The sequence below is a fragment of the Chaetodon trifascialis genome, chromosome 7, assembly GCF_039877785.1.
Source record: "Chaetodon trifascialis isolate fChaTrf1 chromosome 7, fChaTrf1.hap1, whole genome shotgun sequence".
NCBI lineage: Eukaryota > Metazoa > Chordata > Actinopteri > Chaetodontiformes > Chaetodontidae > Chaetodon > Chaetodon trifascialis.
Window position 1 is genome coordinate 910,169 of NC_092062.1, and position 18,513 is coordinate 928,681.

General features: G+C 46.1%; 1 protein-coding gene across 1 annotated transcript in view; it reads left to right on the plus strand.

Moving 5' to 3' along the window:
* Positions 1-18,513, plus strand: part of dtnbp1a (dystrobrevin binding protein 1a) — a 58,411-nt gene that overhangs the window by 26,827 nt on the left and 13,071 nt on the right. The window contains exons 6-7 of the mRNA XM_070966160.1: positions 7,798-7,820; positions 8,297-8,443. Coding sequence (XP_070822261.1) covers positions 7,798-7,820; positions 8,297-8,443 — 170 coding nt within the window. The remainder of the gene's footprint in view (positions 1-7,797; positions 7,821-8,296; positions 8,444-18,513) is intronic.

An 18,513-nucleotide genomic window follows, 5' to 3' on the forward strand; every position in this document is an offset into this window, starting at 1 on the left:
AGTTGGATACGGGTCTGTAGTTATTAAGAATGCTGGGGTCTAAATTGCTCTTCTTCAGAAGGGGCTTCACCACTGCCGTTTTGAACGCAGCAGGGAAGACACTCGTCTGAAGAGAGCAATTTACTATATTTAAAATCTGTTCCTCAAAGAATCCATAAAACGTCTTTAAAAGTGATGTGGGAATTGGATCTAAAAGGCAGGTTGTTGGATTTACCTGGGAGAAAACTCGACCAAGTGTCCTCGCATCGACCAGGGCAAAACTCTCCAGTGTTTCCTCAGGTAAAATCGACTGTTCAGGTGTGTTAAAAGTTACGTTCTGATGTGATAAAAAACTGGTTCTGATGTCTTCGATTTTACTTCTGAAGTGGTCTGCAAAGTCCCCGCAGAGGGCGTCCGTTGGTGTCTCTGGGGATTCTTTTTCTTAAAGTGGTGTTAGTTAAAAGATCGAAGGTGGAGAAAAGTAATTTTGTGTTGTTTTTATTATTTGAGATGAGGTTTGAGAAATGGGATATTCTTGCCCATTTGACTGTTTTATTGTACAATTTGAGTTGTTCACGGAATATTTCATAGTGAACTGTGAGTTTGTTTTTTCTCCACCTTCTCTCTGCAATCCTGCACAGTCTTTTTGATATTTTAATCTCATCTTTCCTTTTCCACAGGGGTAAACGTTTTGTTTTTACCGTTCTTGTTAAAAGTGGAGCCACAGAGTCTAAAATTAATCGAAATTTCCTGTTAAAATTGTCAACAATAAAATCGCAGGGTGCAGGTAAGAATGACTCAGGAGTGGTCTGTAAAATCTCGATAAAATTTGCAGCCACTTCAGAAGTTAGGTGGTGTTTCCTCACTGTTCTCACCGGGGCGTCCTGATGGTTAAAACTGGCGAGGTTAAAATGCACACAGTAATGGTCAGACACAGCCTGGTCAACAACAGAGGACACACCAGTGGAGAGGCCATAGGTTATGACCAGATGCTGGTTAAAATCCATGCAATTTAAAAAGTTTAAGAATTCTCTGGACAGTGAGTCTGAGGTGTTATCCACGTGCGGGTTAAAATCGCCAGTTATTAAAATTCTATTATAGGAGGTGTGTATGATTGATAAAAGCTCTGAAAATTCACTGATAAAAGCAGTGGAATGATGAGGTGGTCTATGAACAGTGATGCAGAGAACAGGAGGACTGCTAAAAACAATGGCGTGATGCTCAAAAGATGAATAACTGTTAAAAAAGACTTCCTTTGACAATAAAATATTATTAAAAATTGATGCAGTCCCGCCTCCTTTCTTGCTTCCCCTGGTGGAGAATAAAAAGTTAAAATTTGATGGGCAAGCCTCAGTGAGAACAACTGGTGCCTCTGTGCCAAACCATGTTTCTGTTAAAAGTAACCCATCTAACTTGTTGTCTAAAATCAGGTCATTTGTGATAAAAGATTTGCTTAAAAGAGAGCGCATGTTCAGCACAGCCAGGTTAATGTTTGTGCTGAACGTGCGCTTTTGACCATAGGGAGATAAAATGTCTGGGTGTATGAGGTTATCTCTGTTAAAAGCATTCTGTCTGTGAGTCCGAGGAAAACGTCTGCCTGTAATGGTTTGTATAGTGAAGATGTCCGGTTTAGGTGGTAGTGACAACTGTGGACTGTAGGGGGGGGCTAGTGAGTGTAATAGTACTGTGAACAGCTGGTGTGGACGGAGAAGGAGAATCTGGGAAGGGGGTGTGACAGCTAAACAGTCAGTCTCGTGGAGCATACTGGACGGCGTGGTGAATATTAGCCATTAGCATTCGGCTGCCGAGCCTGTTGGGGTGAACTCCGTCGGCCCTATAGAAGGAGGGACAGTTCCAAAACAGGTTAAAATTGTCAATAAAACCAACGTTAAAAGCTCTACAGGCGGACTGTAGCCAAGTGTTTAGGTAGAGTAGCTTGTTGAAACGCCATGCTCCGTGATGGGGCAGTGTGGGGAGAGGACCGCTGATAAAAACGGACTTACCACAGTTGTTTAAGATGTTAAAAAGGTTGTTAAAATCCTTTTTGATCAGCTCAGACGGCTTCTGTGCGGTGTCAATGCAGCCCACGTGTACTAAGACACGGTTTATGGAGGGGGGGGGTGACCGCAGCAGAGCGGGAAGTTTCTCCAGGATTACTGGGACTGTGGCTCCTGGAAAGCAGTGAGTGGCTGCGTTGAAGAAGCAAATTCCCCGGGTTATTGAGTCGCCCACGACAAAAGTGTTTGGAGGGAAGAGGGGACGAAGTGATGGAGGTTGTGAGGTCCCGTGGCTGGATGAACTGTGGTCAGCACTGTGCGTCCGGACAGACGGATGCGGTGTGGGGGATGTTTTATCGTACCTGAGAGAGGGATTCCCCACTGGCTCCGGATGAGGAAGACCACCGGAACGCCGGAGCACGGCCTCCTTCAGGACCGGGATGAAGACCATTGAGAAGAGCCCCGCGGAGCCGGGGTGAAATTCTGCTGTGCTCGGTGGGGTGTGGGGCGAGTTGTTCGCCTAGGTGCGATCACTGGGATAGGCAGGAGCGGTGGAGATCCGCTGAAATCATTTAAAATCCTGGGAGGTGAGGAAGAAGGACCCAGGTTCCCAGCCAGTGGTGGAAATTTGTGTGAGTCCAGGTGATGTTAAAACGATTTTGAAGCTGGATGTCACAGGTTGTGGGAGCATGGAGTGACAGCCTCTCCCTCCTTTTGCGATCACCGACAACCACCCAGTTGTCCGGGTGTAAAGGAGTGGAGCTGACTGGGACCTTGGGTTTAGCCCCGAGCTGGAACCAGGGGTCCTCAGGACAGGTGGATGGAGCGGTCCCAGCGGCCTGCGTAGAGCGAAGTATCGAGGCAGCGGTAGTAGCGGCCAGAGCAGAAGCAGCAGCGGGTGGAGTGGAACTTGCGGCCGGGGCCGTAATAGCACACTGTGCTCCCGAGTAGGGAGCTGTGGCCTCAAGCTCTTTACTGGAGGCAGAGACTTGTGCAGGGCCAAAGAGGATTGTGTCCAAGTGTCTCTCAGCTTCCTGGATTTTGTAGAGAGGGGAAATCCTCTGCTCCAGGTCAGTGATTTTCCTGCCAAGGGCAAAACAGCTTTGACAGCCAGGTGGCAAGGTAAGTGGAGCCATGGCTAGCTGAGCTGTGCTCAGCAAGTTTAGTTTGATTAAGATCAAGGCGTCTGACTACTAAAATTGTCTCTCTGGTTAGGAGGAGTAGTTAAAAAGAAACAAGATCTAAATGGTGTGCCATAAAAATATTGCTTAAAATGTCAGAAAAAGGCTGTTTTGACAGAGGTGTTTGGTGGAGAGACACAACGCCGACGCAATGCCAACGCATGCGCAAAATATGATATTGCACAGAGAAGTAATAATACACCTGATTGAAAGATTGATATATTGCACCTTAAGTAGAAACTCACCTGAGCTAAATATTTTCACACTATAAGTGAACACAGTTGATGTGTATAATAGTGCATTCAATTTGGAAGTCTTGGTGAGTGTGTGATCTACTGGGAGCACTACTGGTTGTAATATCTGACGGCTGCAGGAAGGACCTGCAATAGTGTTCCTCCACACACTTTGGGTGAAGCAGTCTGTGGCTGTTAAAGTGTCCTGCAGGGGATGGGAGTTGTTCTCGATCATGGATGACAGCTTAGCCATCATCCTCCTCTCTCCTACCACCTCCACCGAGTCGAAGGGGCATCCCAGGACAGAGCTGGCATTCTTGATCAGTTTGTCAAGTCTCTTCCTGTCAGCCATCGAGATGCTGCTCCCCCAGCAAACCACTCCATGAAAGATGGCTGATGCCGCCACAGTGTCATAAAATGAGATGAGGCCGATGATTGCAGAGTCATTAGAGAACTCTGCAGGTGACAGGTGGGTGTGTTGTATGAGAATTCTGCAGTGTAGAGGGTGAAGAGGAACGGAGACAGGACCGTTCCCTGCAGGGCCCCCATGCTGCAGATGCCCCCATGCTGCTGTTTGTCCGTGTCGGACAAACAGTCCTGGGTCCTCACATACTGTGGATGGTTGGTGAGATAGTCCAGAATCCAGTGTGTGAGGAGATGGTTCACCTTGGTTTGTGAAGATGACAGCGTCATCCACCCCGATGCCAGGCTGGTAGGCAAACTGAAGTGGATACAGCGATGGGCTCACCAGGGGGCGGATATGAACAAGGACCAGCCGCTCTAGGGTCTTCATTAGGTGGGATGTTAGTGCCACCAGCCTGTAGCTGCTGAGGTCCTTGGGGTGCAGAGTCTTGGGCACCGGTACCACGCAGGATGTTTTCCACAGCTGTGGCACTCTCCCCAGCTTCAGGCTCAGATTGAACATGCACAGCTGATCTGCGCAGGACTTGAGGAGCCTGGAGCTGATGTCGTCTGGGCCTGCAGCCTTCCTCCACTTGATCGTCCGGAGCTGTTTCTCAACTGGGTTGTTGTGAGGGACAGGTTGGAGCAGGGGGGCTGCGTGCTGGAGGGTGTGGGTGGGGGGTTGGGTTGATGAGATGAGCAGTGGGGGGTGGCCGTGAGTTGAGTGTTGTAGAGGGGGAGGGGGAGGTGGGGAGGACCCGCCCGCAGCAGCTTGAAGCCGTCCAGTGCCAGGTCCGTGTCTGGAGTCAGCGCAGTCAGCCATGTTTCCGTTGGAGGAGTTGGGTACACTGGGTGCAGAAGGGGGGGCTGCAGCATGAATGACTGGGCTGGGGGAGGGGCAGATGACTGATCAAATCTATTGAGGAGTATGTTTTTTAGGCCTCTCCAGACTCCACTGACATTTTTTTTCTTTTTTTCTTTTTTTTTGCTGCAGCTGATCCTACATCTTCCTCCTGTAGGTGTTTTCCCCTCTCTGATCTTCCTTCTCAGCTTCCTCTGCACAGCCTTCAGCTCATCCTTATTTTGGGAGATGAACCAGGTTGTGGTCAGATCTTCCCAGGGGAGGAAGGGGTGATGAAGTGTATGACTCTTGGTGTTGGCATAACACAAATCCAGTGTCTCTAGAGCAACATGTAACGTACTGGGTGAATGTGGGCAGAGTGGAGGATGGAGAGGCATGATTAAATTCCCCAAAGATAAGAAGGAGGGCCTGTGGGTGCTCTGTCTGCAGCCTGCTTGTGACAGAGTGGAGAACATCACAGGCTGCATAAGCGTTAGCAGAGGGGGGAATATACGCAGCTATCACGCTAACATTCGAGAATTCCCGTCTCATGCTAACTGCTAACAGTTCATTGTCCTTGCAGCAAAGTTGTTCTTTAATAGTGATGTGTCCAGAATTACACCATCTGCCATTCACAAACACTTCCAGCCCTTCTCCTTTCCTCTTACCACTCTCCCTCGTCCTTTCTGCCCGCAGCAGCTTAAAGCGGGAGCTGCTGTAACAAGCTGCCACTAGTGCGGCGCCATCTACAACAGGATTAGCCTAATAGTTTATTTAGTTTAAGTTGCATTAATTATCTCTTTTAGCCTATATATATATATATTTCATTTAATTAGGCCTGTTAATTCAGTTAATTTTACAAATGGCTTTTTTTTATTCTCCTTGTAACATAGGCCTAAGTGTGTTTTGAATATATACTTTCTGCTTGAAAAAAGTGTTTATAGCTACTCAGTTGCTACTCAGAAATTTGAGTGGAAGGTGGAGGGATAATTAGCAGAGCAGCATGCGTCCCCTCTGAGTGGATGAGCAGGCACAAGGAGCAGCTCTGAGCTATATTCCTCTTTTCGAATTTGATGCCTTTCAAAAAAGCTGGGACAGAGTCATGTTTACTACTGTGTAGCACAATTTCTTCTTTTAACACTGTAAGCATTTGGGAATTGAGACCAATTGCTGCAATTTTGAAAGTGGAACATTTTCTCATTCTTTCTTGTACCATTTCAGCTGTTCAACAGTTCGGGGTCTCCTTAATTGTATTTCGCATTTCATAATGTGCCAGACATTTTAATTGGTAACAAGTCTGGGCTGTAGGCAGGCCAGTTTAGCGCTCCAACTCTTTTACTATGGAGCCATGCTGTTGTAATATGTGCAGACTGTGGTTTGGCATTGTCTGGCTGAAATAATACATTTCCACTAAGAATATGAAATTTTTACATTATTAAGACAGGAAAGTTTTCCACTTTGCCTCAGTCCATCTTAAATGAGCTCAGCAACAGAGAAGGCAGCAGCGTTTCTGAACCTGGTTTATGTATGGTTTCCTCTTTGGAAAGAACATGGAAGAGTTTCATCTTTCATTTGTGGACTGTGGTTTTTGGAAGTGTTCCTGAGCCCATGCAATGATCAATGTAGTGCCATCTGAGGGCCTGAAGATCATGGCCATCCACTATTTTGGTTTTTGGCCTTGTCCAAGACAACTTCTGTTGTGATTTGGCGCTATACAAATAAAATTGAATTGAATTGAATTGAATTGAATTGAGTCCCTTGCATACAGAGATTTCTTGAGATTCTCTGAATCTTTTAATGACATTGTGTACTGGACAATGGAATCCCCAAATTCTTTACAATTTTATGTTGAGCTGCATACATACATCTGTTGATGCCTCTGGACACATCATCAGTCATGTGCCTGGTGTCATCACGTTTCGGGTATTTCAATATCATACGCCCTCCTCCAGGTGACCCATTCGGGGATGATCAGACCCCAGCTTGTGTCCAGATGGCTACCAAGCTACCGTGACTCCATTGCTCTCCTCTCTTGAGCCACAGCCATCTTGAGGCCCTCTCTGCCACATCAGTGGCACTGCGGATGGCTCTCCTCCTTCTCTCGCCCTCAATGCCCAAACTGCTAAAGACTCTGGTCAGGGAGCAGGCTGCAAAGCCCCTGCATCCAATCTCCACTGGGAGACACCTTGCTCTCCAACCAGCCTGCTGACAGTCACTGACCAGTCCCGTGTACTTGGAGAGCTTCCTCTCAAAGGCTTCTTCCAGGTGGTCTTCCCATGGGATGGTCAGCTCCAACAGCACTACCTGCTTGCTGGACTCAGACACAAGGACAGTGTCTGGTCGCAGGGTGGTGACTGCAATGTGGCTGGGGAATTTCAGCTGATGTTCAAGATCCACCAACAGCTGCCAGTCTTTTGCCGAGGTCAGGATCCCTGCAGATGTTCTTCTGGCAGGTGTTGGCTGCTCCCCAGCTCTGACAAAGGTGATGGTTTTCTTGGAGGGCCGGAACTGCTTCGCCCACCCAAGTCCTTTGCTGATGACTTCAGCGATGGTCTTAAGAACTTGGTCATGCCTCCAGCGGTACCATCCATCTCCAAGTGCCCTGGTGCAGCAGCTATGTTCCAGGGTTCCTTGCTTGGAACACGGTGGGCATACTGATGTCTCGGCTATACCCCATATGTGCAGGTTTGATGGTCTTGGAAGCACATCGTACACTGCCTGGATGAGGAACATTATTATTAAATTGTGGCACTATTTGCCAGCAACTCCTATCTAACACTCTCCTTCTGTGCTTTACAGGAAGTGTTATTACTGAACAACATGTAATATCAAACAGATACCATCTACAAGGCAAATGAACAAAATATATGCATTGAAATACATGCAATGCCAAAAAGGGCCATCAGATGCCAATGTCAATAAATGCTTAATGGAAAACGTTCCAACACACTGATGCTGTCTTATTCTGTATTTCATGTATTTCTCTAGTTTGTTCTGCCTCGGTGTCTTTTTGTCTGATATCACCATTAACTTTTTGTCCTCCCTGCTTGATAAGGGAACATGATACAGTTTGATTGGTCAGAGAAACTGAATGACATAATGCTCACACCTGTGGTGATTTTTGGTTTTTAACGGAGACTTGTCTGGTTTTTGTGTTGTAACAGGAGGGAGGTGGACGCACTTGAAGGTGAGCTGCTCTACTGTCACTAGGCATTACTGATGTGCAATACACATTTGTGATTACTGAACAATACCTACTATACCTTGTTACAGTGCTGTGAAAATATGTTTGCCTCTTTTGTAATTTCTCTATTTTTGTATATTTGTCACATTGAATGGCATGGGCTGTGTAGACAAAATGTAGCCTTAGACAAAAGGAGCCTGTGTAAACATATGGCATTTGTTTTTTAAAATAATTTTGTTTAGCAATAGTTCTCTTAGGAAGTTTAATATTAAGAAGTTAACACTCACATCATCCATGTGAGAAACTACTTTTCCCTGTAGTTATTATCAATAAAGTTAAGTTGACTTTTTGATGTAGTGTTTCAAGTTGATGAATTGACTGGAATTTGTGCTCTATGTTCTGAACGATGGTAAAGCTGTTCATCATTTAAAATGCCAGCAGCAGGCAGACTGACTAATACTGCTGTTGTCTGTTTGTAGTGGAACTGAAATCTAAGCATGTTCAGAAGGTGGCAGAGCTGGAGCATGTCATGCAGGAGAAACTGAAAGAACGACAGAAAGTCTATGAAGAAGCCTTTAACCAAGACATGAAGCAGTACCTTTCCACTGGATATCTGCAACACAGAAGTAAGTCACTTTTATTTGTACTTCACTTGCTATAATTATTAGCCAATAAAATCATCTGTAGAAATCCAGATTTTTAAGGGAAGTTACAGGGATATGCTTAAAATGTACAAAGTTTAATATTTGAATTTACATCCTCTCCTTCTTAACTGGGTCTTAAAAAAAAAAAATCACATTTGAAAACAGCAGTAGTTGTAGGTGGGTAGAGTTGCCAAAGCTTTTCTCAAGTGAAAGTACTGTTACTTTGTTAAAACGAAAAGTAGTCCTCAAAATAACGAGTTGAGTAAGAGTACAAAAATATCTACTTGAACAGCAACTTAAGTAACTTAAAAAGCAAAAGAAAAAAGGTAAAATACGAGCACTCTGCATCATTATCTGCTGATGATTATGTTCTGCTGCACATATGCCAGGATAACATTCCTCTCTTTCTCAAGTGTGATCACGTGAAAGTTAAATTAATATTATACTCTTTTAAGTGCATCACCAAGTAAAATCATATAGTTTGCTTGTTGTCTGTTACATTGTGACTTGGCATATACATCTACAGATCAGATATGTGTGAACCATGTCTATTCTTTTAAAAAGTAATTATAGTGTCAACATGTTATAGTGTCTTTCAGCTTTGATCATTCCAGTCCATATGTCCCAAGTCCTATTTCCCATCACAGCCCCAGATCAGATGTGAGCCCAACATATCAAAGTCTCTTCAAGTAAATGAAAAAACTAACATTATTGATGTAGCCAAATTACTCTCTAATCTCACTGAAAATGTCTCTCATATCTCATGATCAGATGACTCAGGCTACATGAATGAGCATGACTAGTTAAATGGTAAATACAGTTGCGAAGCAACATACAATTTGCTCCAATAATTACGCTAGGACAGAAAGCAGGGGCAGTAGTGGTTATGAAGCATGGTATATTTTTATTTATGGTATTATTACCATTAACGCCCCATAGGCAGGATTAGTGCCAAGGGTGCGTCAATCAGGACTGGGCCGGTCAATGATTGTTGCAAGCAGTATCGGCCGAGGCTGATCACCAATCACTGGGTCTATTTGAAGCCTTTGAACCCCAAATTGCTCCCGATCCTGCGCCATCAGTATGAGAGTGTGTGTGAATGAAGGAGGTGGCTTAGCCGCCATACGAATGTGTATGTGAATTGGTGAATGCACACTTATTCTCTAAAAGCACTTTGAGTGATCATCAGATTAGAGGAACACTATATAAATACAGTCCATTTACCATTTTGTGAATGAGAATCATGAATTGACAACTGTTGCAACATATGACACAACTGTTCGGACCCAAGGGGACAGACACAAAGCACAGAAAGGAAGGGAGCTGTTTAAATACCAAGCGGTTTATTTATTATTATTTTTTTTTAAGAAGAAGAATTGGAGGGACAATCCCCTTTATTGGTCAGACAATTTTTACATGCTCATGCACACACACGCCATGCGAGTGGTGAAACTTGTCCTCCGTATTTATCCCATCCTGGTCGTCCTTCCTCCGCAGCAGACCAGGAGCGGTGGGCTGCCATCTGACCAGCACCCGGGGACCCAGTTCCTGTTTGTCACCTGTTTACATGAATGAAAAAAAATGCTATACAATAGTAAAGAAAGAACAAACAGCAAACGCAATCTCCTAAACACAAAAACAGCCTTAAACAAAATAATCAACTACACCCTGGAAAGCTGGTAGGAACCAAATCACAATATAGCAAGAAAACAAAACTAGGAAAACACACTATGGATAACCAGCTAAACAGAAAATGAAATACACTCACAGGCAACGAGGAACAGGACTAGGATACTTTGAATGCAAGAGACAAGGAATGGCTGGAAAGTCTAGCATGAAGCTCGAACAATCTGGTGGCGAGACATCTCCGCCATGCTGCTTAAATAGGACAGAAATCAGTGAATGAGAATAAGGTGCACCGTCTGCCCTCCAAACAGCCTGGCCACACCTCCACTGCAGAACTAGAAGGAAACTCACAAACAACACATAACACAGAAAAATGCAACAAAATAATAACAATGCACAGTATAATAACTTAAACCACAGCAGCTTACGAAGCAGCTTAGAGTTTAACAACTATAGCTTTCCTGTGGAATAAAATAAATACATTTTTCTATAACAGAAATGAGAATAAAAGCTAAACACAAAAATTGTATTTACTGAGATGACAAAACTACAACAGAAAAGGCTACAGACAAAATATTGTTTTAAGTAACCATTGTGGTGCTCTAGTCCGGTGGCCAGGACATCAAAAAGTAGTCCACATATCTGTGGCTTGAGTGTGTCAGTGAAACCTCTCTCTTCATATCTTTTTTATTGACAAACAACAAAAAGAAAAAAATAATTAATTTTATGCTTTTTGTAGCCATGCTTTAAGTTTATAGTGTTATCAAAAATTGGTAACTTGAATTTTCAGTTGATTCTGAATTGAAACTTTTTCAATACTCATTTGCCTCCTTTCTCGCCTGCAATTTAATTCACTCCAACAGCAACACAGATGGACACACAAACATACACACACACACACACACAAATGTGAAGTATGTGTGAATTAAGTTCTCTCACCTTGGATCATGGATTGTAGCGATGGCATACAGACGCTCAGATCATGGTCATGTCATGGAAGTTCCTCTGGATTGCAACATGGCTTTCACCGTTTTTGCACAATGGTCAGTCTCTGCTGTTTTCTCAAGAAGACAAGTTAAAGCTCTGATGGATTGTATAACATATGCAGGCAATGCATTTGATTAGCTGATCTGTTGCATGAGCTCTTCAAAGGAGGCAAGTAGGGTAATAATATTTTCAATAGAGAAACATGCCCCGTAGAAGCTGTAGCATATGTATATTACTGTAGCTGGTGGGTTGATAGGCTGGCCCGGGTGTTTCTGAATACTTTGAAGTCGGTAATAGGCAGGATGGGAGTATTTGAAATGACATGCATCCCTCATGGCCTTTCACATTATCCCTTAGAAAAATGTGCACTTTTTCCTTTAAGACTTCCCTTGCTTTGAATGTGGTGCTTTTTTTTTTCTCTTCTGGCTCTCAACGAAGGTGGACGCTTTTTCTCTTGCTCCCTCCCTGCCCTTATCTGCCCTGCTGCTGCTGCTCTTGTCTTGTGCTGTCTGTGTATGATCTATTGGAGCCTCTCTCTGCATTCTCTCCGAAAACCCAAAATCATGGATTTGATTAGCTGGTCTCTCAATGCAATCGACCAAATTTTCTCGACAAAGAGACTGGGTCAAGGTGAGCCCTCCTGCCCTGACGGAACGTTTGCAGCCGGATACACGATGGACTCCTGGGAGAGGTGGAGGGTCGTGTGCCTGTCGATCCTTTCCGTTGAGGATGTTGAAGATGTCTACACATTTGGATTTATGATAACAGGCTTTCTGCTGTCTGGAGTTAGCAGCTTCCTGATTTATCTCAAAGTTCGGAAGTTGATGGCAGGACACTTGGCTACCGAGAGGCTGCCCATCATGGTTGAGGGAATGTGCAGGGCTGTCAACACTCAGACTCAAGCAATAAGTGAGATCGGTCGCAAACTGGATGCGATTCTTCATCAAAATCGCTAGCTGGATGCGAATTCTGAACTCCTTCACAGGGTGGATTCCAACTTGGAGAAGTTGTCAGCTCAGCTCGGATCAAATTGACCACCGAATTTGGATATATTTGAATTACAGCCACCGGGAGACTCAGAAAGACTCAAGGCAGACGAAAATTGCAGTGTTGGCCTAACCTAAACAAATTGTTATCTTCATTGGCTCCCCAAGATAACTGGCCTTCTCAAGGTCGGCATCTCTCCACTCTCCTGGATGTTATGCAGACAGGACGCTCTGGCCCTATCTCCTCCCCCAAACATCCTCTACTCCCGTGAACTTTGTTTCTGGATCAGAACTCTCCAAGGTCGTCTCCATGGCTACAGCTGTGTCTTCGTCATCAGTCATCAGACGGAAGAGACAATGGGTTGGGACTGAGCAGAGATGATGTACATGGGCTTACACATACACACACACGAAGACACATATAACACAAACCCCCCTCAAACTCAACGCCTTCGTGGCTCCCTCCCCCCTCCTTTCCTTGTCGTAGTATAGCACGGAGGGTTGCTGCGAGGCGCCGTAATGTGGCTGCGTGCATGCCCCCTCTGTGTCTGTGCTGTGAAACCTCCTCCCCCCCGAAAACCCTCACCCGCTCCCACATGTGCAAGTCTTTGAGTTTTGTTGTAATGTCTTATTATGTTGCTTGTGTGCTGAGGTGTTTTTTTCCTAATCCCACAAATCCCACATCTAATCCCCCCCCCCCCCCCCCACACACACACACACACACATACATACATACACACACAGGAGTCTAGTTTGGGATTTGCTTTTTTTGCCTCTTCCTCCCTCTTGTTCTCCTTTTTCTTATCTAAGTAAACGGGGCACTGATCGCTGGATTGTGCAGACCCACAGTTCTCCTGTTCCTGTACTTCCCATGTTATGTGTCATTGTTTTTTTCATGTTTCTTGGACAGGATGTAACTGAAATGAAATTTCACCTCCGGGGGACTAATAAAGGCTTTCTGATTCTGAATGCGACAGTAAGAGCCTCCGTAGTGTGGGACCCTGAGAACTTGAGAGTGAAAATAACTTCGTGTAATTCGAAGTTTTGATCAATGAACTATGCAGTTAGGCTCAACATGGAAATGGGACATGCACTCAAACTCAAAATGTCACTTGTGAAACTGATAGATGTAATGTTGCTGCTGTCCTTCTTAAGGCTGTTCATATGTGTATACGCTGATACTTTCTCCTGCTTTGTCCTGCTCAGTATGTCATTTATTAGTTTAATTTATTAGTTTATTAGCTGTGTAGAAGGCGAGGCTTAGTGAATTGGAAGTGCAGCTCCACATCAAGGAAACCCAGTCATTAGGTGTCATAAGTCAGGCCCCCATAGCCAGTGTGGACCAAACAAGTGTAGCCCTGACAAGCTGTCCCTTGGCAGCTCCTGACCATCAGGGAAACCAGGGAGGCTTGGTGGCTGTTCGAAGGAAGCATAGTCCCAGCTGAGGCCCACGGTTCATCACCAACCACTTTATGTGTCAGACAGCTGAGAAACCAACTCTGATTATTCGCAGTTCCCTTTTGAAAAACCTGAAGTTAACGACACCAGCACCCATAGTCAAATGCAGTCCTGGGGCCAGAGCAGGTGACGCTGAATCAAATTTGAATCTGTTGGATAAAGATAAGTGTAAATACAGTAAAATTGTTATTCAGTCGTAATGACACCTGATTATATTGTAGGTCACTAAAATCAGTGGAATCATGGTTCATATGCAAAGATAATGTCGGACTCTGTTGTTTTCTCTGGGCCCCTGCCCCTGCCCCCTCAATCGTTGGCTGTCAATGTGGTGTGCAGCAAATGATGTGGGCTTCATTGATAATTGCCAGACTGTCTGGAGAAGAGCTAGTGTGATTAGGAGAGACAGCATCCATCCCACTTTGGACAGAGCAGCTCTCATCTCTAAAAATCTGAGAGAATTTATGCATGAATGAAGCCTGTGACAACTCAAAGTTGAGACCAGGAGGCAGAGCAACATGCTTTTCTGCACCTCCAATAGAACACAGTATGTTAAATGCCACACCAGAGACAACGGAACACTGGATGCTATCCTACTGTATGCAAATGAAAAGGATGCCTACAGTTCCTCCCCCCTCCCCCCACTTTGCCATTCCAATCACAACCTGGTTTATCTGCTCCTGCATACATACCTTTGGTGAATAAACAGTCAACCACAAGGTACTCTATGTGAGAAGATGATCAGAGTCCAGTATGGCACTGAGGGACTACTTTGAAACCACTGACTGGGAAGTGTTGTGCAGTCCACATGGGGAGAAAATTGACAGTTTAACAACCTGCATCACAGACTACATCATCTTCTGAGTGGAAAACACTGTGCCTACCAGGAAAGTACGGTGTTTCCCAAACAACAAACCCTGGGTATCCCTGGAACTGAAAGCCCTATTGAATGAAAAGAAGAGGGTCTTTAGGTCAGGGGACAAAGATGAGCCAGGGAGGGTGCACAGGTATCTGAAACTGGAGATAAGGAGAGGCAAAGACAGCTACAGGAGGAAACTGTAGGAGCACCTTCAGGGGAACAATGCCAGAGAGGTTTGAAGGGGCCTGAAAACCATCTCAGACCACAGCAGCGACAGTGGGAAGGCCCCTGTATCTAGAGACTGGGAATGGGCAAATGAACTGAACCTGTTTTTCAACAGATTTGACTCTACCCCTGTTCCTCCCCCCACCCAGTCCAGACCTGAAGTCACGCTGACTTTTCCACTCCCTCCCCCTCACAACACCCTCTTCACACTACTTCACACTACTTCACAGTATTGCCAGCATTGGAGTGTGACAGGAGACCAACACAGTCTACAATCAGTAGCTGAAATAGGACACAAAGGTGCTGGTTTGACACTCTGGTTAGACTTTCATGTTAATTAACATGTGGCATGTTGTAATGTAACTAGACACTTCTTTCTTCAGCTGCAGCCAAAAATATTTGTGGCCGAGGTTGTATGTTTTAAGTACTCCAAAGTATCCTAACTGGTCATTAGAAGCATGCAACACCTGATTCCTAAATTTAGTTGGAACAAATTACTGAAAAACCAGTTCACTCAAGAAGTTCCCACCATGTGGTACCTTTTTCTTGTGTATCAAGGTCTTTCCCCAAAATGACCACTATACCCTCAACAGCTAAAGTTGGGAACATTGCCATCACAGCATCCCTGTTAACTAAGTCACAATCAGTTACTATTCAATGCAAGGGAAGAGGCAAAACATCCTGATGCCAGTCTCTTTGGAAAAGGGCAACACAGAGCCCAGAAAAATGAATTCCATGTTCCATTTTCACTCAGAATTTTCATGGGCACTTTCACATCACCTTTTCAGGAACCATCACCTTACCATGGTGGAGAGGTTTATGTGTCCCGGAAAACCTGAGGCCTATGTTGTCTGGAGCCTAGTGCTCCTGGTAGGGTCTCCCATGGCAGATTGGTCTCAGACAAGGGTCCAGACTAAGAATGGTTCATGCAGACTCCATGGACAAATGGGGAAGAAGAGGTGATACCCGGTCCGGAGGAAGCCTGGGCCTGGACGGAGGCCCCTCAGCGAGCGCCTAGTGGTCGGGCTTGCCACGGAGCCCGGCCGGGCACAGCCCGAACAGACTATGTGGCACCCTCATCTTCATCCTGTGGGCCCACCACTTGCAGGAGAAACTGCTGGGGTTGGGTGCGCTGCCATATGGGTAGCAGTGAAGGCTAAGGATCTCGACGGACCGGACATGGGCGGCAGAAGCTGGCTCCGGTTAAGTGGAACATCACCTCTCTGTGGGGGAAGGAGCCGGAGCAGTGGACGAGAAGGTCGCCTTCCTACGCCTTCGGATTACGGGGGGGCACACGTGGGCAACGATGGATTGGGAGGAATGGCCCCCCCGATCTGAACCCAAGTGGTTGGTTGTCACTGGACTTCTGTGCTAGTCATGGGCTGTCCTTAATGAACAGCATGCTCTAACATAAGGATGTTCATAAGTGTACATGGTACCAGAACGCCCTAGGTCGAAGGTCGATGATCGATTTCGTTAGCGTATCATCTGACCTGAGGCCGCATGTTTTGGACACTCGGGTGAAGAGAGGGGCGGAGCTGTCAACTGATCACCATCTGGTGGTGAGTGTCATTCGAGGGTGGGGGAAGACTTTAGACAGACCTGGTAAACCCAAGCATGTGGTGCAGGTGAACTGGGAACGTCTGGAGGAGGCCCCTGTCAGAGAGATCTTCATCTCATACCTCCTGTGGAGTTTGGGGGCATCGAACCTGAGTGGGCAATGTTCAAAGCTTCCATTGCTGAAGCTGCGGTGGAGAGCTGTGGTCTAAAGGTCTTGGGTGCCTCAAGGGGCGTTTACTCTCGAACACCGTGGTGGACACCAGTGGTCAGGGAAACCTCCGACTGAAGAAGCCTCTGGCAGTTGCAAGGTATCGACAGGTCCGATGGGCAGCAGCTTCTGCCGTAACCTCAGGAGGGGGAAATGGGGAACCATCCAAACTGTGTACAGTAAGGATGGGACACTGTTTAGGAGGTGGTCGGGCTGTGGAAGGAGCACTTTGAGGAACTCCTGATTCAGACTGATATGCGCTCTATTATAGAGGCAGAGCTGGAAGCTGATGGGGGATCATCATCAATTACCCTGGTGGAAGTCACTGAGGTAGTTAAACAGCTCTGCAGTGGCAAAGCCCTGGGGATTGATGAGATCCATCCAGAAATGCTGAAGGCTCTGGGTGTTGAGGGGCTGTCTTGGATGACACATCTATTCAACATTGTGTGGAAGTCTGGGACAGTGCCTAAGGAGTGGCAAACTTGGGTGGTGGTCCCCTTTTTTAAACAAGGGGAGTGTGTGCCAATTACAGGGGTATGAGTTCAGTTCAGTTCAGTTTAACTTTATTGTCCCAAATGGGAAACTTGTTTTACAGTCAGGGCAGACCATATAAGGACATAAAGACAACACAAAATACAAAATGCAAACACAATACACACGGCTGTAAAAACAAAAAATAAAAACAACAATAGCACCATCCTATAAAGTGCAAATTAAATGTGCCTAATTGTCATAATTTAAAAGTGTTATTGCACGGGAAATGAAGGAATTTCTACTCCTATTGCACTTAGCCCGGGGGCACTCTAAATCTGCGACCTGAGGGAAGGGACTCAAATTCCTTGTGAAGAGGATGACTTGTGTTTGCCAGTATCGCCCTGGCTTTACGAAGGACTTGCCTGTCATAAATCACAGCTAGTTGGTTCTGTGGCACGCCCATCACCTTACCCGCTACCTTCACTGTGCTGTTTGCGTTGTTTTTGTCCCTGGTGTTCAGGTTGACACTACTCAGTCTCCCTGGTGAAGTCTACTCCAAGGTGTTGGAAAGGAGGGTTGGGCCGATAGTTGAACCTCAGATTGAAAAGGAACAATGCGGATTCCGTCCTGGCCGTGGAACAATGGAGGGGGCCTGGGAGTATGCCCATCCGGTCTACATGTGTTTTGTGGACTTGGAGAAGGCATATGTCCAGGTCCCTTGGGAGATATTGTGGGAGGTGCTGTGGGTGTATGGGGTGAGGGGGTCACTTCTCAGGGCCATCCCATCTTTATATGCAAAGCAAGAGCTGTGTTCGGGTACTCAGCAGTAAGTCAGACTTGTTTCCGGTGGGGGTTGGCCTCTGTCAGGGCTGTGCTTTGTCACAAATCAATCATATCAAGGCGTAGTCGGGGGGAGGAGGGTCTGCAGTTGGGTGTGCTGAGGGTCTCATCACTGCTTTTTGCAGATGATGTGGTCCTGTTGGCATCATCAGTCTGTGACCTCCGGCACTCACTGGATTGGTTCAAGTGTGAAGCGGCTGGGATAAGGATCAGCACCTCTAAATCTGAGGCCATGGTTCTCAGTAGGAAACCGATGGATTGCATACTCCGGGTAGGGAATGAGTCCTTGCCCCAAGGGAAGGAGTTCAAGTACCTCGGGGTCTTGTTCACGAGTGAGGGTACAAGCAGCGGGGGCGGTATTGCGTTCGCTCTACAGCACCGTTGTGACAAAAAGAGAGCTGAGCCAGAAGGCAAATCTCTCGATCTACCGGTCAGTCGTCATTCCGCCCCTGGGCGCCTCCCCAGTGAGGTTTTCCAGGCACGTCCAGCTGGGAGGAGACCACGGGGAAGACCCAGGACTAGGTGGAGAGATTATATTTCCACACTGGCCTGGGAACGCCTCGGGATCCCCCAGTCAGAGCTATTAGTGGCCCGGGAAAGGGAAGTTTGGGGTCCCCTGCTGAAGCTGTTGCCCCCACAACCCGACCCCGGATAAGTGTTTGAAGATGAGTGAGTGAGAGTGATGAGTGACTTTCACATCACCACTAATCAATGACACAAAACCTTCAGACACAGAAACTGAATAGTCCAAGTAGCCCACTGCACTGTCTGATTTAACCTCCAGTTGCGCACAGGACAAGGCAGGACCTGATAGTGACTCCACTGGAGCAGC